This window comes from Martes martes, assembly GCF_963455335.1.
Source record: "Martes martes genome assembly, chromosome: 2".
NCBI lineage: Eukaryota > Metazoa > Chordata > Mammalia > Carnivora > Mustelidae > Martes > Martes martes.
The window spans coordinates 46,523,184-46,546,736 of NC_137889.1; the positions used below are offsets into that span (position 1 = coordinate 46,523,184).

The 23,553-nt window shown below is 55.6% G+C and overlaps 1 protein-coding gene across 7 annotated transcripts in view; it reads right to left on the bottom strand.

Annotated features, from left to right (window-relative positions):
• Positions 1 to 996: 996 nt before the first annotated feature.
• PEBP4 (phosphatidylethanolamine binding protein 4) overlaps positions 997 to 23,553 on the bottom strand; it is a 247,036-nt gene continuing 224,479 nt past the window's right edge. For all 7 annotated transcript variants that reach the window (XM_080797258.1, XM_080797259.1, XM_080797256.1 and 4 more), the window contains exons 5-7: positions 13,643 to 13,688; positions 11,390 to 11,503; positions 997 to 1,305 (exon numbers count right to left, since the gene is read on the bottom strand). In XM_080797258.1, the coding sequence (XP_080653384.1) occupies positions 1,157 to 1,305; positions 11,390 to 11,503; positions 13,643 to 13,688 (309 nt within the window). In that variant the 3' untranslated portion in view covers positions 997 to 1,156. The remainder of the gene's footprint in view (positions 1,306 to 11,389; positions 11,504 to 13,642; positions 13,689 to 23,553) is intronic.

Here is a 23,553-nt window from a genome sequence, read left to right on the forward strand (position 1 = left end):
GGGGACCGGAGTTTCATGCTTGAAGGAGACCGCAGCCAAAGAGGTACCTCCAAGGGGGCCTTGGGTGGAAAAGCCAAGTGGCCTTCAGAAGACATCCAGGAGAGTTTGGCGCCAAAAATCCTTGCTTCATAGACACCGAGGAGTTTCTTCATAGTTTCTAAAAGTGTAAATCAGATTGTACCCCTTCTTCCCCTCTATCTATTATTCAATGGTTTCCCATTGCTTTCAGGGTATGATGCAAAATTTCAGCATGGCTGCAAGGTCCGGAGGGTTCTGGTCTCTGCCCCTCTGTCCAGGAGGCCACGCTATTGGCCTGAAAGCTGCCAGGCCCAGGGGCTGGGAGGTGGTGTTTCCTCTCTTTGGCTTTGGCTCCAACCCCCATCCCAGCTCACAGTTAACCTCTACCACGCTTTTTAGCCCTGAAGTTAGACAGCACTTCCTCAGAGAGGCCTCGCTTGGGCCTCTACTGTGCCCCTCCACCACAGAGTGGGACCCCCACACCCTCACAGCACACACCATGTTTGTTGTCATTGGCCTGTGGTCATCTGATGAACCTTTCCCTCCCATCCTGGACTGTAAGCTCTGTGAAGTGAGCCCTAGGTTTTGTCTGGCCCTGTTCACACATGTATCCCCAGCACCTAGCGGAAGGTCAGGCATGTACCAGGGGCCCACAATATTTGTTGAATGAATGCTGAATGTCACAGTTGGAAGGGACCGTGGCAATAACCCAACTGGCCCAACTCTCCTTCCTACCTTGATTTCCCAAATGAGGGAGCAGACTGTAGAGAGGACAAGGCCACAGTGCCTCAGTGACAGTTGAGGCCTAGGAACCCCCCACCTCCTGCCTATCCATCTCTCTCAGCACTGCTCCTCCCCACCCCCATACACACACTCGCATTTATGGGAAAGCCCCAGGTCCCAGTGCTGGGCAGTGATGGATTTCTTCTTCCTAGTTTTGGAAAGATGACCAGTTGGGAAAGAACACATCCAACCAGTAAGCCCTGGATGATTTTTTTTTTAATCTGGAAGAGAAAGGGTTCCGTACCCAGCAGGGGTTCCATACCCAGCGGGGGTGCTGTACCCAGACCGTCGCTGGTGGGCACCGTGGACACACACACCCGTGGCGTGAAGCCTGATGTCTGGCAGGCAGTTATCTCTACGTGGGTTTGTCCTTTAGCTCACTGCTTCCGGTTCCGGGGGCCTGGTAATTGGGCGAGTCCTGGTAGTTTTGGGTCATGAATTGGGTGCTTGCTTCCGGTTCGCTCAGGTGGAAGCGGTTCAGGAATTTGTCCATTTTCCAAGAGCCTGGAAGGACAGACAGACCAGAGGAAGGCAGTGTGGGAGAACCATGGACTGGGAGCTGGTGGGACCCGACAGGGAGGCCGGCTCTGGGGAAGTGGAGACAGCAAGTGAGGACCTTGACCCTTGGGCTGAGGGTGTCAGGGTGCCTGGGGGCGCCTTCTGGGTCCCCGATGGATGCTAGCAGAGTGTCTGGGAAGAGGCTGCTCTACAGGTAACAACGGGCACCAAGGCTGGACTGGGTCAAGGCTTTCCTTTGGTCTCCTTCCCCAGAGCCCCTTATTGGGTCTAACTCTGCCGCCTCACTCACATGCAGAAACGAGGTGCCCTGTCAGGTGGGCTCCCCACTTCCTCCACCCACCCCTCTTTCCCCACAGGCTCTCCTGACCCCACGACTGAAGTCTTACTGTTTCTTTCCTTCACACCTGGTCACCCTGGCTGCTGGGGCTGAGGCTGGCCCAAGTGACCTTGGCCTTCCTGCAGGCTCCTCCCTAGAACCCCAGCTGGGGCAGCGGCTGAGGGGCGGAGCCTACCCCTGGGCTTCTCCCTACGCCTGAGCACCCGGGTCCTGTGGGAGCAGAGTATGCGGGAAAAGTCCCTGTTGTGCCCAGGCGCTCCTCAAGGGGAGAGAGCACAGGGGTGTTGGGGGAGGTGCCTCTTCTGGGGCAAGTGTGGACAGGCCCAGCAGCAGGGCAAGGAGGGCGCAGCCCCGGGCACTGGGGAGAAGCCGAGGGAAGTGGTCACAAGCATATTCCCACGCTCTGGCTTCCCAAACCCTGGGCCTCAGGCACCCTCTGCGCATGACGGCCGGCTACAATCCAGGATGCCCAGCTTAGCTTGAATTTGAGATAAAACAACAAATAATGTGTAAGTCTGTCACCCGTATTGCATGAAGCATACTTAAAAATTTCTCCCTTGTTTATCTGAAATTCAGATTTAACTGGGCATCCTGTATTATTTTTTTCTTTTTGGCTACGTCTACCAACATCCCCCCCAGGGAGGGGAGGGAGGTAGTGCTCAAGGCCTCTGTCTGCACCCGTGAGCCTTTTCAACAAGGAAGACAGCAGGTCCCTTGAAGGGCTGTTACTCCACTTATCATCCTTCCCCCTCCCAGGGGCTGTTAGCTCTTCAAAGATGTTTTCAAGGAAAACAAAAATGTTTTAATCCAAAGAAACAAGACAATAATAATGCTAATGCAGGTAATAATAATAGTAATAACACTTCTATATAGTGCTTCCTATGTGCCAGAAACTCCATGCATATTCATACACTTAATCCTCACCAGGGCAGACTATTTTTATCCCCAGTGCACAGACAGGAGGATGGGGCACAAGACAGGGTTCCGGTGAGGAAAGGGCCCCTTCAGGTTCCCGCAGGTCCAGTCTGGTCGCTGGCTGCGCGCTCTAATTAAGGAGAGAGGCGCTGGGCCCTGGGAGAGCCTCTCCTGGGGGGAGAATGCTGCTGGGGGACAGGTGGGTGACTGCATGCGGTGGGGTCTTCCGCTGGGAGGGGAGGCAGGGAGGCGCTGGCCTGGTGTGGTCTTCACGCCCAGGAAGCCTGGCCGGCTGGTGAAGAGCTGTGTTATAATCCTGGGAAAGTGTGTTCACATGTGTATGCTTGTACATGTGCGCGGGTACAAGCCAGGAAAAGGGCTCATGGGTGAACCGGTGTGTGACAGGCATGGGGACGAGGGGGCCTTCCCCACCGAGTAGGGCAGGAAGAGACCTTGGTGGCCAGGAGGGAATTGAAACTCTCATCACGAGATCAGGGCAAGTTGGTGGAAAGAAATCCCCTGTACCCTGAGGGAGAGCTTGCCTCCCTCCTGCAGACTTTGCCCTCCCCTAGCTCGGAGGGCTTCTCCCAATGGAACTTGGAGTGCCCTTGGAGCCTCCCAGCAACCCCCGGTCACATTTCCGACAACAACACTGTGGTTCTCGGGCAGCTCGTCAAGCCAGCCCTGTGTCCCTCAGGAGAGTGGGTACCGTGCCGCTGGCTGCTAGTCTCCCGCTGCCTCCTCCCCTGGCTTGGCCGTGACTCTTCACACCCCCCGTTTCCTGCCACAAAGGGCAAGAGGAACTGACCCTGTGCAAGTTCTAGAAGGAAGAGGGGTGAGTCAGACCCTCAGGGGTGCGTGTGTGGGGAGAGATGGGGAGCTGGGAGACTGTGGCTTCGTGGTCACCCTGGGGAGGAAAGTCCCATCCTGCATGGCACTGCTCTGTCCTGGCCTGGAGCTGCAGAGAGACAGCCGCCACGTGGGAAGAGGCTGCTGTCTGTGCTCCAGCCACTCCCCCTGTCCCCGTGGGCCCAACCAGGACAGGCTCTTCCTTGGCCCAGGCCAAGGGTAGTGAAAGCCGGAGGGAGAAAGGAGGAGGGCGTCTGCGGCCTGTTTCCTGAGCCACCCAGTGGCTGGAACAGGGAGGCCGGCTCTCCTCTGGGTGCGGTCACCGGATAGGATGGGCTGCTTGTTCCCTGCACAACCCTAGGGGGCACTCTTCCCATCCCGCAAATCCTTATGCTGTGGCCGTGCCAAGAGGCCAGTCTCTCACCTACTGGCTGGTGCCGATGGGGAAGATGTTGGAGACAAAAGATTTTAGATGGGAGAGATGTTCCAGAAACAGGCCAAGGGGAGAGCTGGGTAAGCTAACCTAAAGCCATCAGGGGTTTCTGAGCTCCTACTGTGGATGCCTGATTTCTCCTAGACCGTGACTTCAACAACTGGGAGAGGGGCTCCGAGATTTCAGCTACTCATCCCCCCAGCTTGAGTCCTAGGGGCTGCTATGGCCAGAATGTTCAGGACAGCCTGGGGCAGGTCTTGCCAGTCACTCTCTGCCCCCAGCTTCCCCAGTCTGTGGGGTTGGCTTAGCATCATTCGGAAGTGGTTCATAGCATGGGACTGGACAGCCCTGTTGGGTCTATTGGGTTCAACAGGCACCCCAGGACTGAGAAATAATCCCCCTCGGAGGACTCGTGAGGATGGGGTGGACAGCTCCTGGGCGAGAATGGGCAAGCTCTGGGCTGAAGGCATTCTGACAGCCCAGCTGACAGCCGCTTCCTCGTGTCTACGGGGCTGGGGCGGGGTTGGGGTTTGCATGCCCTGCGGCCTTACTCCTGCCCTCAGTGGGTTTATAATATAAGATAATGAACACTGGGCTAGTAACAAGCTAGGTCTTCGGGACAGTTCCCACCTGACTTGCCATTTAGTCCTCGGTGGGCGGTCAAGTGTTTCCCTCTCAGCCCAGGAAGTTGGGGCGGAGAGGGAGGCCTCCATTCAGGTGGGCTGGAGGACAAGGGGGCAGGGTCCTCATTCCTGTCTCCCTGCCCCCCCCCCCCCAGGGCACCGTAGCTTCTTGTCAGGGGACAGTGGCCCTGAAGAAAAAAACAAAAATTGAATGCCAGCCTCATAACCGCCCCATCGAGCGCCCGGCTCAGGTCTGTAATTTGTCTGACTCTTTGCAGGGCCATCTGCAGTGATAGAAGCACTCGTGCCTTTCCACTGAGATTAATGATGTCCTGGCGGTGGTAGGCGGGAGGCCTGGGCCTCTTATTTTTTGTGCCATTAAATGACATCCAGAGACTTCCACTCAAGAGCTGAAAAGCCCTCGTTCCATCACATCCAATTACTCCTGGAGAATATTTGCTGAGTGGCTGATCCTGCTGGCTTGAGAGGCTTGGGGCAGAGGGGACCACTCTGACTTTGGCAGGAGGGAGAGGGTGGGGATGCTGGGGGTGGGGGGGTGGTTTCGAGGTGGGCAGGGGTTACCTGGCTCCTCTGGAGCCCTCCCCAGGACTGGAGAGTGGAAGAACAATTCCTAATTACCCAGTGAATGGATGGCCCAGGATGCCTCCACTCTCTCCTGGGGGCGGGGATGCAGGTGGGGGCGGGGGAGGGCACAAGAGAGGAGGCCTTGAGCTGTGGACTTGAGCTTCCTGGCAGCAGTTCCAAGGTCTCCTGGTGGTGGCAGGCTGGCATTCTGGGTGAAATCTGGGGGATGATCTGGTCACTACTGCTTTGGACAGTTGATGCTTGGCTTGACTGGGAGCTCCCAGGCGGTTCTTAGCCAGGGTGCCTGTCTGCGAGTTGCCCAGGATGGCCCCATCTGGTCTGCTGCCAGGCCCCCAGTCCTTCCCGCTCTGCCAGGTGGGTGGGGCCCTTCGGAGGCAGAAGAGGGCTGCCTCACACAAGCCCACACAGTGACTCAGGGGCTGGGCCCAGGGGCCGTTCTGGGGCCGGGCCAGGTGAACCGCCTTGGGAGGTCATGGCAGGGGGTAGGGGCTGTTTTGCAGTGGGCTGTGTTTGTGTGTGTCTGTGTGTGTCTGGGGCTGGTCTGCAGGCGGGGGCCCCCTTCCCTCCATCTTTGCCTCCACTGTGTATTTTTCCCTCACTGCCACCAGGCCCAGCAGGATTTTCTCCCAGCTTCTGTCCCTCCACATCAGTGTCCCCTCCTTTTGATATTGTCGGGAGTTCTGCTGCCTTTCTGACCTTGGCCCAGGCTTTCAAACCTTTCCCCTGGACCCCCATTGTCTCAATCACCCATGATGCCCCCCAGGCCTCTAGAGGCCACAAGCAAGCCTTTAAATGCCATTGTGTGGCAAATGGCAGAGTCTTAGCCTGTCTCTCCTCTCTGACCCTGTGGCGGGAGGGCAAGGGGGATGGCTTACCCAGGAGCTGCTCAATTCAGGTGTCTGCGGTGCTGGGGGGAGTGGGTTATGGCTGCCTGGTGCAGAACCCAAGGACCCTTCTCAGCCCCTCCCATCCCATTTTGCAAGGATCGGTCTCTCTGCACACCTCAGGCTGCCCCAGCAAGGCCATGGTGGAGGCTGGTGTGGCCCATTCGTTAGCTCCCCTGGCGCTGTGGCACCATCCTGGGCTCACCACTGCTGAGAGGCTTCTGGAACAAGCTGCAGCACGTCCTCTTGTGGGGCAGAGAGGGGATTTCCCCAGCTCACTCTTGAGAGGAGTTTGGGGCCGTGAGGCCGGCTCGTGACACCCTTGGGCCAGGTGGCTGAGGTGTGGTGTGATGCAGACGACAGCTCCCCGGAGTTCTAGGCTCTACACAGGGCTGGGCTATAGCCTTCTCCAGGGAAGGGGCCTGGGGGGTCTGTCTCGGGTGGCTGCTGCTGTAAGCCAAGGGCACCCAGGGCTTCAGGATGGACTTGCTCCTTCTCTGTCCCCACACCAGGGCCCAGAAGTCAGATGGTCTGGGTGAGGGGAGAGGGAATGTAGGTAAGTAGGCAACAGGAGCACAGAGCCTTGTTCCAGAAGTCAGAAGAAAGGTAATTTGCTCTTAACTGCGGAACCTGGGTCGGCCAAGACATCACTGTTCCAGGCTTCAGTCTCCTTATTCCCCCAGTGGGAGCAATGGCCATGGTCCTACGCACTCCACAGGGTCCAGCAGCTGGGTGAGGGGAAGGCCAGGGAGGGGCAGGGCAGGCTGGCAGAGAGGCTGGGCATAAGTGGTCCTGCCCGTCTGCTCGACATTGGGACAGGGAGGATGTGGATGCCAAAATTGTCATTTGTGGGCACGGCGCTCACAGAGGTGGCTGTCTTTTCAGGTGTTAAAGGAAGTTGATGATGAGCTGAATATGGGGGCGTGAGAATATGCAGCTGTGTGTGTGTGTGTGTGTGTGTGTGGCTTGTGAATGTGCGTATGTGGGTGTGTCCCATACACAAACATCCTCATTGACTGAAAGCTCACAGTGGGCTGAGCACAGGGATGGGGGTAAAGAGGAAATCCACAGCAGAGGTGAGCTTCTCCCTCAAGGAATGGAGTCTCACGGTGGAAGTGGGACCCGTGCAAGTGAAAAATGACTGAGTAATACAAACAGATGAAAGTGGGTGACTAAGGAGGCACAGCAAAGTGTCACTGAGCCCGTCAAGAGGGACAGGGGCGGGATCAAGTGTGGGAAAGCCCCCCCTCCCCGCCCCGGGGTGTCAGCAGGACCGGTGCTCTGCAGGTAGCCAGAGCCCTCGGTTTGGGGAAGGGGAGAAAGGGTCTTCCTAGGTCAGCAGGCAGAGGCACACCAGTTGCGTGGGGAGTGTGGGGGGTGGTGCCATGAACGAGGTTGGTGGGAGTTCGTGGGTGTCCAGAAGGGCCCACAGGATGAGGCAGGAGCCAGCCCTGTGTGTGTGGGCCTCTTCAGACACGTCCCCTCGGCCCATCTGGTTGGTTCCTCTACAGTGTAGAAGTCTAGATGCCGACTCCAAGAGGACGCAGGGGCAAGCCATCATCAATTACACATAAGCCCAGAGACCGGATTCGGGGCCTTGGGCATAGAAGGTGGAGGGTGTGGGGGGAGGATATTAAAGCTGGGGGCCGGGAGGGGCATGTCCAATGTGTGGCATTTGGGAAGGTGAGGTGTAGCCTTGGGGACAAATGTCAGTGAAACTGGGCCAGCTCAGATCAGAGGACACCCGTTCCGGCTCTTTCAGCCTCAGTGTAAAGGCAGGAGGAGTGGGGAAGGGAGGGTTTCATAAACGAGAAGCAAGGGGGCTCCAAAGCCCCTTCTAGGGCCCTCCCTATGGTCCTGGCAGCCTGGTGTCTGACGGAAGGCCTCCACCCAGATGTGCGTGGAGCGGGCTGGGCTGGTCAAGTCTGATCACTTGCTCCCTGCACTCGTCTCACAGGACTCGAAGTTGGGGGCGGCTCCGTAAGCTGGGAGCAAACTGGTTAAGGGTCATTCCATGGTAGATCAACTAGTCCAACCCCTTATCTTGATGATGTAGAAATCAAGGCCCAGAGATGTGAAGTGGCTGGTCCAAGGTCACACAGTGGATAGGTCAAAATCTCCCATCTGCCGACCATGTTGTCTTGAGGTCAGAGAATAAAGGGAGGCCCTGGAGAGGCTTTCAGTCCCTGGCTCGGAGCAATGTTCCCCAGCCCCCAAGATCATAAAAGTTCTACTAGAATAATGTCACCCTTGCTTCTCATCCTAAATTGTCATTCACACCTAAGTCCTAGGGAGGCAAGGACCCAACAGGGAGGGCTCCCGTCGACTATCCTTCACGGATGCCTCTCTACCCGGCTCTCTCATGGTGACTTCCCCTCCAGTTTCTGGAGTCTGTTCCTGCCTGCGCATTCAGGAAACACAGGGGGCTGGTTAGACCACGCTTACTCTAGGACACCCCTGCTTCTCCAATGATACCTTACCATGGAACGAAAACTAGACAACCGTAAGGCCCCCGGCCCGTGTTCCTTGGCTCCAGGTCCTGGCCTCCCGAGGGCTGGGCCAGCCTGGGGCTCCATGGGTCCCCAAGCACGGTGTGGGCACCTCAGAGGTTCTAACAATGGGCAAGGGCATCTCCTGCTTTTGCCACGCCCTCTGGCTTCATTCGGGCACACATCTCCAGGCCCCCAGCGGCCTGCTGTGCTCTGGCTCCTCTCGGTCCTGCCCACCGCTCCAGCTTAGTCATCGCTCAAGAGTGGCTTTTGTGTTGCCTCTCCCACAGGCAGCGTCTAACGGTGCTTCACAGCACCCGCCAAGGTTGTGCCTCTGCTGGGCTTTCATGAACCTTCCATGACCTTCCCCCCTCTCTCCTTTCATGGCCTCACTGCTCCTCACAAGGGGTGCTCCTTCTCACTTTTTAAACAAAATAATCTTTGCATCTGTGGTTTCTCCAGCCCAGACAGAGGTTCCTCTCTCTTTCACTCAAAAATTCAAATGTTCTCCTCCTCCCAGGCCCAGCCCAGGCCATGCCTCTTCCACATAGCCTCAGGCCATACAGACCTGTAGATCATCTAGATCCAACCCCTCATTTTCTAGATGGGGAAACCAAGGCTCAGAGAGGGTAGCTGATTTGCCCAAACATCAAATCACTAGCTGGAGACTGGAACAGATTTCCTTACCCTGCAGTAAAATACCTTTGCAATCTTCCCCGCTAAAGAGGGTGTGTTTTCTTGGAGCGAAGGGAATCCTAGAACCTTACAGACAATCCCTAAATCCTACTGGTCTGTCAGTTGTCCTTACAGCCCTAAACACACAATTAAGTGCTTAATTATAAGCTGCTTTGCATTGTTATTTAAGTGTTTTCAAAGTAGACTGTAAGCCCCCTGAGGGCAGGTAACATTCCCTGTGCTGTGGGCTTGTGCCCTCTTCTAAGCCCCTAGCTAAGAGTGCCAGGCACCAGAAGATGTCATAGAGTGGGACCGGTCCCCTGGCCTGGCTGGAGAGCTCATCTGGGAGGCTAATTCTCCCACCTCTGTTTCTGGTAGCGAGCAAAATGGCATGGAAGTCAAAGGTCCCTGCCCAGATGCAAGTCTGGTTCCTAAGTTTTCACATAGATGAAGGGCGTGTGTGTGTGTGTGTGTGTGTGTGTGTGTGTGTGTGTGTTTGGGGGGGTGCGTTACAAACTGTGGCTTGGGCAGATTCAAAGGGACTAATAATGGGTGTCAGGCTGGATAGGTTTTGAGCTTCCTCACCGGCTGCCATCATCACTGGTGGGCGCACAAGCCACTGTGTTTTCTGGAGGACAGGTGAGGATCAAATGCGAGGACCGCAACCAAGGCAGGGGCAAGCATCTTTGCCCCAGGCACCTCCCTTCTTCCTTCGCCCCCTTTATGCTCCTCCTGGCTTCATCCACTGCTCTCTCCTTTCCCGGCCACCCCACCCCTCACAAGGCACTCGATCCCGCGGGAGGCTCTTTCAGGGGACAGTCTGAGCATGACCCTGCGCCCCTTCCCGCTCCGGGTATGGGCTCTGTGACTCTGATGTCTAACGTGGGACTCAGAGGCACTGCCTGACTTTGTGGGGGAATGTGGTGGGCTGAGGTGCTAGTTCCCAGCCCCCAGAAGCGCGGTGCCTGGACTGGTGGAAGAAGGTTCATGAAGTCTGAGGTGAGAGGGATCCAGGGAACCGGAGAAATTCGTCTTGGCCTGGATGAGATACATTTTTCTTTTCCTTCTCTCCTCGCATCCAGATTTGAAAGTGTGTCTTGGGAAAGTGGTTTAAACAGATTTACAGATTGGCAAGGTGCTGAGGGCACCTGGGGAGGGTTCACCAGTGGAAAGGTTGCACCAGCTCGACTTTCAGGGCAACCCAGAGCCTTCTGTGATTGGTGGCTCCCAGTCGGCACACCTGAAGGCCTCCTTCGCTCAGCCAGTGCCTTTGCCGGCTCCGTGTTCCTCTCCTCTGGGGCCTCGGGCAATGGGCTTGTAACAATACCTTCTCTGGCTTCCCAGTGGGTGGAAGTTGGTCAGAGTCACTGGGTGAGAGCAAACGGCTGATGACACCCACCCACCCACTCATCCTCCGGCCGGCCTGGGGGATGTGCTCTCTGCACCCTCCAGATGGCATGTGTACGTTCCACGTTCTCTTCCCTTCCCCCAAATGGGGGAGATGCTAGAGTACACAGGGATTACTTAATTTCCCATTTTTCTGGAGAGAACGCCAAGGCTCAGAGAGGGGGCATGGCTCACACAGGAGCATGTGAGTCGCCTGAGGCACTGCGGTGGCCTGATGTCCCCGCGTCTCTTCCTGCTCCCCAGCCCTGGTGGGAGTGGGAGCAAGGCCACCGTCAGTTAGCATTAGGAAGCCCTAGGGAGTGGATCCTCTCCAGGATGCCAGAAGGGCTGCTCAGAGAAGCTAGTGGAAGCGGCATGGCTGGGGAAGTTTTCGCCCCACCACTCAGTTGGTGCGGGGCAGACAGAGCAATTAACGACCAATGAAGGCAGACTGGCAGGGTGGCATTCCAGGGCCCTCTTGCCCAGATTGGACTCAATTATAGGGTACAATTACCTGCAGGGGTGCTGCGGGGTAGCTGCCTGCACACGCCATTCGAGGCTGAGTTGGGGAAATGCTTCTCTCCCTGGCTCCACTTATTCCCTTTGGGACCTGGCCTCCCAGACCCGTCCAGCCAGTGGAAGCCGCCATCTTGGTCTGTGGGACTCACTTCTCGGGAGAGACTATATCTGATGCCAACATCTCCCTTAGGACACTCATTCCAGTCCACTGCCAAGGAAGGCCACCCCCCTGACTCTGGCCTCTAAGGCTCATGGGTAGGGGGTGGGTCAAGGTCCCAGCTTTGCCATGAATGCACAAGCATCCACTTCCGCCCCAGAAGTCGCACTGGCTTTGGCAGATGGGAAGGCCTTACCTCGAGTTTTGTTTTCTTTGGAATGGAGAGAGATGTTCTGTCTCTCCTGAAGATAGACGAAGAACTGGTAGCGGTGAAAGCCACTTTGTGCTGGTGGGGACGGAGGCTGGTAGGCTGGGGGTGGGGCAGAGAAAGACAGCGCGTGGGCCCCCAACCCATAGTACCCACAACCTCCTGGCTGCCCTGGGCCAGAGGAAAAGAGAATTCTTTGTGCCTTTCATGGCCCCTCCCCCTCCCTGCCCCCCTCCCCCCACCGGGGGTCCCAGCTGGGGGCTTACCCATGGCAAACCATTAGGGTTTTTCTTTGGCAGGGTCTCAGCTTCGAAGCTGCCTTTAGGAAGTGCCTTAGTTTGGGCAGAGCAGGGAAGAGGAGGTGTGGGCTGCTTGGGGGTCTTGGGGGCTGGTGGGACTCCCCGGGCCTCTCTTGGGCAGCAGGCATTGGTGCTATCCCTTTGCTGCTTTGGTCTATCCTGATGGATTTCCTGCCTCAAGAGAAACTCATCTTCCTCTGTGAGAGTGTTTGGCAGTGGATTTTTATTTATTTTTTCAGCATTTCCTTATGAACTCAATTCCCAAAGAAGCCAATTTCTTGGCTGGATCCGGAGGATCTGGAAGTGGTTACGGGGGTGGGTGGGACTCGGTTCAAAGGTTTGATCATGGAAGTGTAGGATCTGGGTGCTCGGGGCACTGGGAGCCCACTCAGGCTCTTCCGGAGTAGAAGGCCGGTCTCCCTCCCTCTTGCCCTCAATGCAGGAGCCAGATCTTTTCCTGGGGTAGGGGGGAGCCAGGGTGGGGACATCTCTCCCTCTTTCGCCAAGTCTATGCAGGGGTTTTGTGGGCCAGACTTTTGCGGTTGGTTCCAGTTGGGCCTGCTTCCAAACTGTGGGCCTCTGCCTCCTCCCCTTTACTCTCCTCCTTGCCCCTTCTGAAGAGCCTGGAATCTTCCTGGGGGTGGGTGGGGTTGGAGCGTTTGCCGGGAGGATGCTGGTGGGAGGGAACGTTGGTACTCTCCAGCCCCCTCCCTCTCCGGGTTGTCAGACAAGAGCCACTTGCTCTTGGCTCTTCTCTTCGGAGCTGTTGGAAGTGTTCCTCAGGGTGCACTTCCGGCCACCGGGGCCCCCAGCATGCTCACGGCCAGGGGAATTCCCGACCATTCATCTCTCCCGCCTTTGTGATTGCAGACCTGATATCCATGTGTGTGTGTGCGCGCGCGCGTGCGCACACGTGTGCACCCACACACGCGTGTGCTCAGAGTGAGCACTGCACAGCGTGTGCCGGGAGTCGTGTGAGTTTGTATGTCTTGGCGTCTGCACTGCCAAAGAGCATGGTGTTCGTGAACGTGTGCGCAGAAGAACCCTCCCGCTCTGTGCAGCTTGGGAATTTATCCCCACGGGTGATGAAGACCCAGCCCCCTTCACTAGGGTTTTCCTAAAGAATCTCTCCCTCCGAAAGTAGAGATGAGGGGTGCTGAGGAGGAGGGGAAGGGATACACACATGTATCCCACGTCTTAGGGCTGGGCCCTGGCTCCGCGCTTTCCCTGGTGACATCGCCTTAATCCTCACCACAACCTGGTCGAATGCAGTGTTATCCCCATTTTCTGGATGAGGAAATGAGGTTCTGAGAGGTGAAGTCAGGCCGACAGGATGGGTGAAGCTGGGATCTGAGTCCAGGCCTATCTGATGTCTGACCCCACGTTGCATCATGGAACTATGGGGCTCATTTGTCTTTTTGCTCAGCCCTCCTCGGAGGCCCGGTCTGCACCTCAGCTTCCCGTTCAAGTTGAGTGGCAGGCATGCTCTTGAAGGCGGGGGAGCGAGGGGGAGGGGAGGAATGGAGCTGGAGGGTGGAGAAGGGGTGGGAAGGGTAGGGCATCAGAAAAAAGGGAGGTCTATGGGGTCCCATGCAAGCACATCATGGCACTGGATACAAGGGAACACAGGGAAGCAGACCCAGGGGAGGGAAGGACTGCAGTCCCTCCAGGAGAGCAGCCCCCTGCATTTAATGCTGGCCTCACCCCTTAATCCTTGTGAGCTGAGGGACTGGGGGGTCATGCCTGCCTTTCATTCTCTTTCAAATGAAGACAGCAGCCTTTAGAGGCCATTAAATGAACTCAAGGAGCGAGGAAGAGTCAACTCCTGGGTCAGTGGGCACTTTCACACCACCAAGTCTCAACATTAAGTTGCATTGTTATGGTTCTTGTGGTCATGTCGTTGCCCCAGCTGGGGCAAAGGGTGGGGGAGGGTCATACTCACGTGACAACTCCTGGCCCTGGACCTTCCCTTTCTTTATATCAATGCCCTGCAATCAGAGACAGGCACAGGTGTGGGTTACTCCTGGGGCAGCAGAAGGCCACACGGCCACACCTCAGTCCAAGCGGGTTTAGCTGACTTCTTTCTCTCCCTGAGGCAGTAAGATAGAAGAGTAGGCACGGGTATGACTGCTCCTGGGACACATTCCAGAATGGGCTCTGGGGCTTAGAGTGGTGCCTTAGGGGGTCCAGGGAGAGAGGACAGACACAGGCATTGCTGAGGGCGGCCTGGGGGTGAAAGATGGACCCCCCCTGGCCCCTGGAGAGGGCGAGCTCCACTCCTCCTCTGCTCACTGGAAGGGCAGCTCCACTCCCATCATCTGCGTCCCCAGACTGGGCACGGGACACAGTGTCTGCCTATGGGGCCTGGTGAGCTCTAACGCAGGGGCTGACAATGCTCACAGCCTTGTGAGGCTCTCTTTGGGGCCTTCAGAACATTAGGCCAGTGGCTGCCTGAGGAACCAGAAGGGCAGCAATGGCAGAAGGAGGCTGGACTGCTGGTTCTGAGGCAGCTTCTTCCCCAGCCTCGACTGGACTCAGCCCACACCCCCTGGGCAGATTGTTTGGCCTCAGTTTCCCTCTTCTTCCTTCCCCTCCCTTCTCCCCTCTGCTCTGCGTCTGTGGGATAATGAGGTGATCCCGGGGGCGGGTGCTAATTATTGTTTGTGCAGGACCGGGAGATGCTCAGATGAAAGGGACTGGAGCTGGGCCCCTGGGTCTGTGCCACAGCTCGGGGGCCCCTAGGTGTGGGGTTTTATGGCCTTAATGATGGTGATTAGCATGGCTCTTCATTGCTTCTGCCAACACCTAACTGTGCCCTGGCCACCTTTCCACCGAGCCCTCCTGGTCCAGCCTTGGCTCCTTCCCCTGGCAGAGGTCCTCGGGATAAGGCTTTGGGAGGGGGGAGTTGTGAGATTCCCTCTCATTTCTCTGCAGAGGCTCTCAGGGTCAGCTGGGTGACCCAACTCCTAGTGTGGTTTACCTTCTACAGAATTAAAGCCCCACCCACCCCTCTTCTTGAAGTACCCTCCCCCCATCTCTTCCACTTTGGGCTGTACCCTGCCAACTGTTCTTATTTTGGGCCTCCTTGGCCAGAACATCCCCTCCCCGAGGCTCATCCCTGTCTTTGTTACCTCTGGTTGGGAGAGAGTGTTGGGGCGTGGGGGAGACTGAGACTGCAGAATAGGCCCCTCCACCTCGGGCTCCCTTCCCACTTGGTTGTCCTCAGCCTGAGCATTCGAGATCTCTGTCCCCTGGCACCCCGCCAGCTCCCCTCATGCCGTCTTCTCTGCTCAGGAACATCCAGGCATGCCAGCTCTGCCTTGGCCTGCTTTCAGCAGGGTCCCCCCACTCCCCCAGATTCAGTCCCTGTCTTACCCGGGCTGGCATGGGGCCCCCGCTGTGACCTGCGGGTTGAGAAGCCAGGGGTCACCAGGGTAGGGGAAAGGGGTTGGGGAACAGAGGCCCCTTTCCTTGATACCCGTCTCTCTCAGGAGACAATGTGAGGGCCCAAGCCCTAGCAGCCCCTCTCCCGAAATAGCTGTCTGGCTCTCCGGTGGCTCTAGCACGACGGAGAGAGATGGGGGCTAAGCCCCAGGGCGGCCCAGCCCAGCCTGCTGCTAGCGCCCAGCCTCCCCCTCACTTGTCTCCAAGTCAGCCCAGCCAGCGGTTTGTTTAAACAAAACAATAGCAACCTAAGCTGGCTCTTTCTTTTCAATTCCCCACAGGCTTGGGTCCCACCCAGAGTGATAAACAGGCCTCTCTCCTCTGAGTGAGTGCAGGGAGGGCTGGGGGGGGGGGCGGGCTGGGGGTGGTTGCTGGGGCCCGTAAGGTCAATGAGTTTGTGCAGAACGGGGTGGAAAGTCTGATCGTAGCCTTGATCAGGATGGAAAGGCTCTCTTTCCCCTCCCTTTCACTCCGGGGAGTCTTTTCTCATCTACTGGGGCCAGCTTGGCAAAGACAGACACACACCCGTGGATCCAGTGAGTAAAGCCAGTGGCCCTTCCTGCCCGCCTTCCCTGGTGGAGCTGCCCTTGAGCTCGGCTGAGGCAGCTGCTAGGGGACCTGGAAGCAGAGGGCATCGGCGGCTTGAGTTCTTAGGGTCTCTCTGGAGCTTGTCCTATGGACAGGTGCTGGTCCTTGGAAGGATGAGCAGGGAAGAAAGGCTCCAAGGAAGGACCAGGCTGCAGAGGGGCCTTCCCCGAAGAGCCTGTGGTCAGTGTGGCTGGTATTTATTCAAGCTGGGTTGAAGATTGGCTAAACTCCCTTTGGCCATAAACCTTCCCTCATTGGTCTGTTCTGGGGAGGGGGGGGGGTTGCTAAAATTTCTACCACACGATCAATACGTGATAGGGTCTTAGGAAACCAAACTCAAAGGGTAAGAAAGTTGACTCTCCAAGGGGCTCAAACTGCTTGTCCAGAGCCACAGAGTAGTGAGTGGGAGAATCCCAGAATATTCCAGGAGGAAGAAGCCTAGACCCTTTGACCTTTGAGACCCACTAGCTCAGGATCTCATGTCTTTTAACCCATAGTGCCATCTTATGCTTTTTTTCTACGACAATCCCATCACTCCTCCAGGCAGCACGGCTTTAGGAAGACTGTTATTAAAATACATAGATATTACCTAGAGGCCTGGGGCCACAGTGGAAATGGCTACATAGTTCCCTGCCCCCAGCCCCCCACCCCCATATGAAATCCTAAGCTCTCCCGAAGAGTCTTCATGGATCAGGGTACCTCATTTAGCCTGAGGTGACCTTAGAAACCCAGAAATTTCTGGGGATGGATGAGATTCTGGAACATTCTAGTGGAGTGGGGGGGAATCTCTGATTCTGAGCACTTCCTAGGAAGACAGGACTGAGGAAAGGGTCTTGAGGGTGGGCAATGAACCCAGCATTTGAGGGACAGAGCAGTCTGAGCAGACAAGAGTTTTGGAAAGAGGGCATGCAGCGGGGGAGGGGCTGCTGAGAGCTCCCCCAACCTTGGCTTCCTCCCTGGCCTTCCCCCCTCCTCCAGGTACACTTCTTCTCTTTAAGACAGGCCCAGCCCAGACAAAACCTTCTTTCCCTTACTATACTCTAAGACAGATTGACATTTTCAAAAGGAGCTTGTCTAAATGCTAAGGTTAAAAAAAGGAAATAATTATAGAAATTATAAACAGTGTAGAAATTGTCGGGTTTCTGATCCTCAGGAACACGGAAAAGACCAGGGTGGCTTTTTGAGGATAGCGGGACAGGAACCCCTGAGGTGTGAGGGCAATGTGCTCGGGAGGATGTCCAGGGCCCTTCTAAGTGTCCAAGACTAGATGACCTTGGGGAGGCAACTCTTCTCCTAATCAGCATCCTCTGTCAAGGGGAAGAGAGGAAGGGGTGAGAGGTTGTTCAGTAGGACCCTTAAACGCTCAGGATATTTAAAAAAAGTCTCTTCTTTTTCTTAGAGGTTGGTCCCCGGTGTGTGTGTGCACACACGTGTGTGTGTGTGCACGGCAGAGATGCACATGACTGGCATAGAAAGAGTCACACGTTATTCTAATTGCAGAGAAGAAGCTTGACTCTATGGACAGTTCGGAGGAATTTCTGGGTTTACAGACGTGAGATTTCCTTTCCACCCCTCCGACCTCAGAGCTCACGGCTTCTCTGCCAACTCAGTTTGGACCTGGCACATCAGATGCTTAGGAGGAGTTGAAACTCGACCTAGAGTCATGGCCACTCCAGTCTTGGCCCAGGGTAGATACGGACTGCCCCACCAGACTTGCTCCGATCAAGTAGAGGGCACAGTGCTGGAGGTTGGGTTCTGCTCCCCACTACTGTTATCTGACATTGGCAATGAGCTTTCAGTTCTTCTCCTCCAGGGCTCTAACTGAAGCATCCATCTCCTGGCAGCCCTTCCTGGGGAAGGGCAGAGCTCAGTCTCCCAATTCAGTGGAAGGAAACCCAGAGGAGCTTAGTCTCTCAAGGGCAGAGATAGCATCCTGCCCATCTCTGTAGCCCTTAAGATGCTTGGCACAGAGCCATGGATGTTGTCAGCGCCCAGGCTCACTCCCCAGCCCTTGCCACTTTGGTGCTCTCCAGCTCTCCTTCCTGGTCCCAGGGCCTTCTCTGGCCTCTAGGGCCTGCTTCACCACCTGCACAATAGGGCAGACATGCTAGGGTGTTACTGTCCCCTGGCAACAGCTTCTAACCAAGGGCTGATGGGAAATGGTGCATAAATACTCCAGCTCCTCCTCTCTTGGGGAAGTGATGGGGCTGCGATTTCATACCGGCTCTGGGCACCCAGAGTAGAATTTGTTTGCCCATGAGCCTCGACTGAGTGCCCTCCTTTTTCCTGTCTCACCCGGTCCCTTACTGGGGCTTCCTCGCATCCCTTTGAAAATTCATTACTTGCACGAGACTCCTTGTCTCGAGCTCTGCTTTGGGGCAACCCAAGCTAGAACACTATGGGTCTAACACATATCTGTGGAAGGAGTGGAGAGAGGAATGAAGGCTTTGTTCAAGGTGTCACAGGTAGCTGGCCTAGAGGCCAAGACTAGAAGAAGCCCCTCCTCCTGGCTCTCTGTCCCATTCTTTTCTGATGGGACACACTGCCACTGTCGGGACCCCGATCCTTCCGTCCTCCCAGGCTGGGTCCCAGAGGTCCCTGATACGTTAAGCTTTTGGAGTAGCACAAACAGATGAGCCAGTTAGATGAAAGACACCTCTATCCTTTGTTTCTTGTGCATGGTATCAGCTTCTGGAGAATCATGGGTCCCGGGGCTCCCCTTCCCCAGCCTGGAGAAGCCTTAGGTCAAGCCTACTTGCGACTCGGGGGCCAGATTTAGGTTGTGAGATCTGGTGGATAGGAAAGGGCCTGGCTCAGCGCTGGGCCCAGCAGAGACGGCCAGCCTGGTGTCCTCATTCCCCTTCAATTACCTACAGGCAACTGTCCGCCCACCTGGGCGTTTGCGAAGGCCCCAGGTGCTCAGGCTCACTGACCCCTGGAGTAGAGGGTCAGCAGCACATTTCCTAGAGTCTGCGGGAGATGATTTAATCTCTTCACCCACTTCTTCCCATCTTAGGAGGATTCAATCACTTCCCCTGCCTGACTGCCAACCTGGCCGGAGTGGGGAAGTTTCACTTTTTGATCTCCGGGGTAGGGGGGGCAAGGGGGAGTGGAGGGGCTGTCAGAAGAGTCCTGGACTTGAAAGATGTTGTGGGGATGAGGGACAGTGAAGGGAGACATGAATGAAACAGCACTGGGTGGGGGGAGGTGGGAGGGAAAAATAGGGAACACAGAAGCAGAATTTCAGGCTCTCTGATACTGGCACCAAATGAGAAGGCTCCTTGCTGTTTTGCACAGGGGCCTGCTAGCTGCCAAGTGGCAAGGGATCCAGGAAAAGGCACAAGATTGCAGAAGTGCTCCTGAGCAATCTGTGTATTCTGCAATTAAGAAGGGGTAAGTAAGTGGAACGCACTGACAGCTCCCAGGCCCTGAGGTCTCCAGGGGCCACGACTGCCAGGCCACCAAACACCGACTTGGAGAGGGCCCAGCCCTGGAGACTGGTGCCTGCTTCAAGGGAGAGGCTGTGATCAATTAATCCTGTGGCCTGTTTTTTTTGCCTTGAGGCCAGGGAAAGGAGGGCCGGCCACCGAGGTCGGTGAGTCCTTGGTGAGAAGGAGTCATGCACCTGAGCTCTCCAGGGAGCTGAGGGCTCTGGACTCCAGGGTGTAGGGCAGCCAATTATTCTGTGTCCTGGTTTCCCTCAAGAAGGGTTAACATCAAAGACCCAAGAAGCTTCTTCCTGGCACCTTCATGGGCAGTGGGGTGGGGTGAATAGTCCTTAGAAAGTGCCAGTGGGCAACCTGAAGATTTGGTGTCTTGGCAGGGACTGGTAACAGACCCCTGGCTTTTGACTCCCAGTTTGGCTTCAGATCTGGGGTCAGTTACCTCCTGGGTCTCCAGACGCCAAAAATGGGGAGAGGTGGGATATAGCCGAGGGGGAATTGTCTGCTTCTTGTAACTAAGCAGTTACCCAGAGGAGAAAGAAGAGCTTCACCCAGGGCTTCCCCGTTCTTCCTGACACTGGGTGAGGAGGCAAGATTTCCCAAGGCCAAGGTCAAGGCTGTCTGCAGCTTAAAAAGTACAGGCTGTCCAGGACCTTTGTTCCAGGCGGCATGGAAGGGCGTGTGGTTTCCAGATAAGTCACGCTGTCTTGCACCTGTGTGTGTGTGTGTGATAATATCTAGCGTAGAGCTGGCCCTGAGGAATGAGGGCTGCGGAGATGAGATGAATGAGTCAATGAACAAGGAGCCCTGGGCTGGACACAGAGATATGAATGAGGCACATTTCATGGCCAGTGCGGTAGATCAGTCAACAAAGAAATAACTCTATTCCAGGCCTAAATAACTGGAAATCTACAGGAAGTGCTGGGGGAGCTCCGAGAACAGAAGTTGTACCTGTTTGGGGGCAGTGATCGGGAAAGGCTGTCGAGAGGGGGCTGTACTCTATCTGGGCCTTGAAGGATGTGTAGGAGTTTCTTAGTTTTCCAGTGGACCAGATAGGGGAGGGGCAGTGTAACTTGAGGGAGCTGCACGAACAATGTATAAATATGCAAACAAGATGAGAGAACAGCAGTGGGTCTGGAAGAAAGCTCAAGGTAAGGCTGGAAATGTAAGCCATGCTTCTGAGAATTAAAGCCGCCAGCAGCCTGAACTGTGGGTCCACAGACTGTAGGCAAGACTTCTTCCCCAAGCTCAGCAGCGTGTACCCAGGAGAGTCATCAGAGGGGGTCGGGGGAGCTGCCTCTGGTCAAGAAAGTATCTGGACAGAGCCAGGCCTTGGAGCACGGCCCAGGGGGCAGGTCAGAGCTGCGTGGAGCTAAACTTCATCACCATGACCTCATTCCGAGCGGGTGAGTCTGGGGCCCTCAAACACCTCCCCGTACAAATGATAACTTCGTTTCAGATCATTAAAGTACTATATGCTCATTGTAGAAAAGTTTGAAAACACAGGGAAAAAAAAACCACACACACACACACACACACACACCCCAACCAGAAAGAAAAAGAAACCTCTAGATCATTCTGTGTAGTGATAAGTGCTCTGAGAACACCACGGCTCCATTCTTTGCATCTGGGTCCCAAAGCAGCTTGTCACACAGGTGCCAGCTCTGAGCCCCAGTCCCCTCTGGGGCCTGCATTAGGTGAACTCCCGTCTGACACCCTGCTCGGGGAAACTTGCCCTGAGTTGCTTTCCATTTCCGAAGCTCACAGACTGGTCTGGACCTCAGGAGAAGGCGGAGCCATTGCTCTTTGACACTTGCCTGTCACAGGTCATGCACCCTCTGGCTGCATCTCCGGGGCAGGGTGACAGAGTGGGAGTGGGAAAGAAAACAGAATAAAGGACACAACGTGCGGTCTTATTGAACCCAGTCCACTTAGAAACAGACAAATACATTAAGATAGTTTGGAGAGCAAGTATCATGAGTTAACAGCTAAATATAATTATCATGCCTCAATGTGACTTGGGACTAAGACTGCCATTTCTAGATAATGGACCAAAGGCTGAGGCGTTCAGCATCGGCAGGTCTGCGGAGCGCCTCAGTTGTCTGGAATTGCGGGGCGAATTGGCTGTTCTTTGTCAGTGCGCTTCCCTGATCTCGTCACTCTTATCCTTGTAGTTCTGCCCAGCTCCTTTCATCTTAACGATTTTGGCTACTGATCTTATTCAACACTGGTTCTTATCTTCTTAAACATACACATGGAGACTACCTTATGTAATTTTAAACACCACTGCGGTTGGCTCGGTGAATAACCCATTTCGCGCCCTGCTACAGCGCCAGACTGTAAATGCTGAAAAACAAATAAAACGAACGGGCCCTTTGGCCTTCTGCCTGCTCAAACTTCCCTAGGAGCCAATAATTTAATATTTATGTGGTCATGGTCACCACATAAAGAAAGGGAAACACCTCTTGCCCGGTGCCGAAAAGGCCCAGGCATTTCGCCAGCATCTTTATACAAGTTGGCTCCCTCTGGTCCCCACCTTCCCGGACATTTCCTGCTAAGGAGCAGGACCCTCAGGAGACCGCCCCCCCCCCGCCCCCGCCTTGGAGGACAGAAGCCGCCTGCCCTGCTGAAGGAGTTGTGCCTTCATGGTCTGATTTTTGGCGGCTGCGGAACCGGGGAAGCAGTGTCGTCCAGTGAGAAGCAGCCCCACTGTATTAGTGACTGAGCTGTTCACACAGCCGTCCAAAAGGGCAAACTGGGCTTCAGTCCAATGTCATTACCAATCAGCTGCATGACTGTGAGCAAGACACTTAACTTCCTCAGAGTCTCTGCTTCCATACCTGTGAAGTGGAAACGGGGTTGATGTCTGCCTGGTTTCCCCATGGGTCTGCTATAAAGATGAAATTAGGAATATTCTCAAGTCCCACAGTGCTGTCCCAGTGCAAGGGTCATTGTGGTTTCCCTTCCCTGGGCTGCGCAGTGGGGGGAAGGGTGTGGTGGCGGTGGGGTGGGGAGGAGGCAGGGAACCCGTCCCGACTGCCCCCTCTTGCCGTGGCAGTCCCCACGAGTCTGCTGGCAGGTCAAGCTCATGAGGCTAATGGTGGTGCCGTGGGCTTGGAGTTTACTCAGCTGTGAACGTGGGCCCCTCCTGCTGGGTCTGCACTCACCCGGGGTGTGCCGAGCGCATGGTACATAATGTTTATTAATATGCCTTGATGAGGGGCATTAATATCTCTTAATGACACCATCTGAGCCCAGCCTCCTTCCTTCTCTCACTCCCTGCTCCTGTCTCTTCCCCGACCCACAGCGACATACACACTCACAGACAGAGAAAGCCACGGACAGGAGAGAGAGCTGTTGGGGAGGAGCGGCTCCGATGGGGGTCCCCAGCCCCCGATGGGGGCTCCGACAGGGGTCCCGGCTCCGATGGGCAGACCGAGGATCCTGGGTGGGGGAGGCAGGAGGATGCCAGGGCTCTGCTGTCGGGTGGAAACCGGGCCAGAAACCAGCAAGGGAAACAAAACAGTGGGCAAGACTTTTCCAAAACTGGTTGGGGGGGGGAAGGGGAGTGGCAGAGGGGTGAGACAGAGGCCCAGAAGCCTGGGAGCAGGAGGGGAAGAAGAGAAGTGAAGAAGAGAATGCCTGCAGGTTACTTGCAGGGTCTGGGGGAGTCCAGGGGGGGCATGGCGGAAGTTGGAGAAGGGGAGGACAGCAGGTCACACTCATTCACACACCCTCACCCACGTTTGCATACTCATGGCCCCCCGTTTGTGCACACACATCACTCACATGCATACTCAATGTGTTCTCACACAGCCCCCACACTCACACACTTAAGTGCACGTGCTCACACACACCCTTGCACACATACATGTTCACAGCCACACACGTGCCCTAATATAAACACAACATGCTTACACACACACAGTTGTCACGCCTACTTACGCATATGCACCCCCCCCACACGCACGTACACGTGTCCACAGCCACACACACATGTACACACACACTCACACGCTCAGCATGCATGCTGATACACAGCTCACTGCACTTGTGCACTTAAGCTCAGTCTTAAGTGCACTTAAGTCATACACTCACGTATGTGTATGTTCACACTCATATATACAACATGCTTGTACGCATACACGCATCTCACACATGCACACTCACGCACCAACATGATATGCTCATACGATACATCCTCACATAACATGATACGCTCATACAATACATCCTCACATATATATATACATGCATACACACCAATATACTCGCATATTTGCTCACAATACTCACAATTATACAGATGCACACTCATACACACACATGTACTCACATTATATGCAGTTGTACATGGTCTCACGTACATACTCACAAA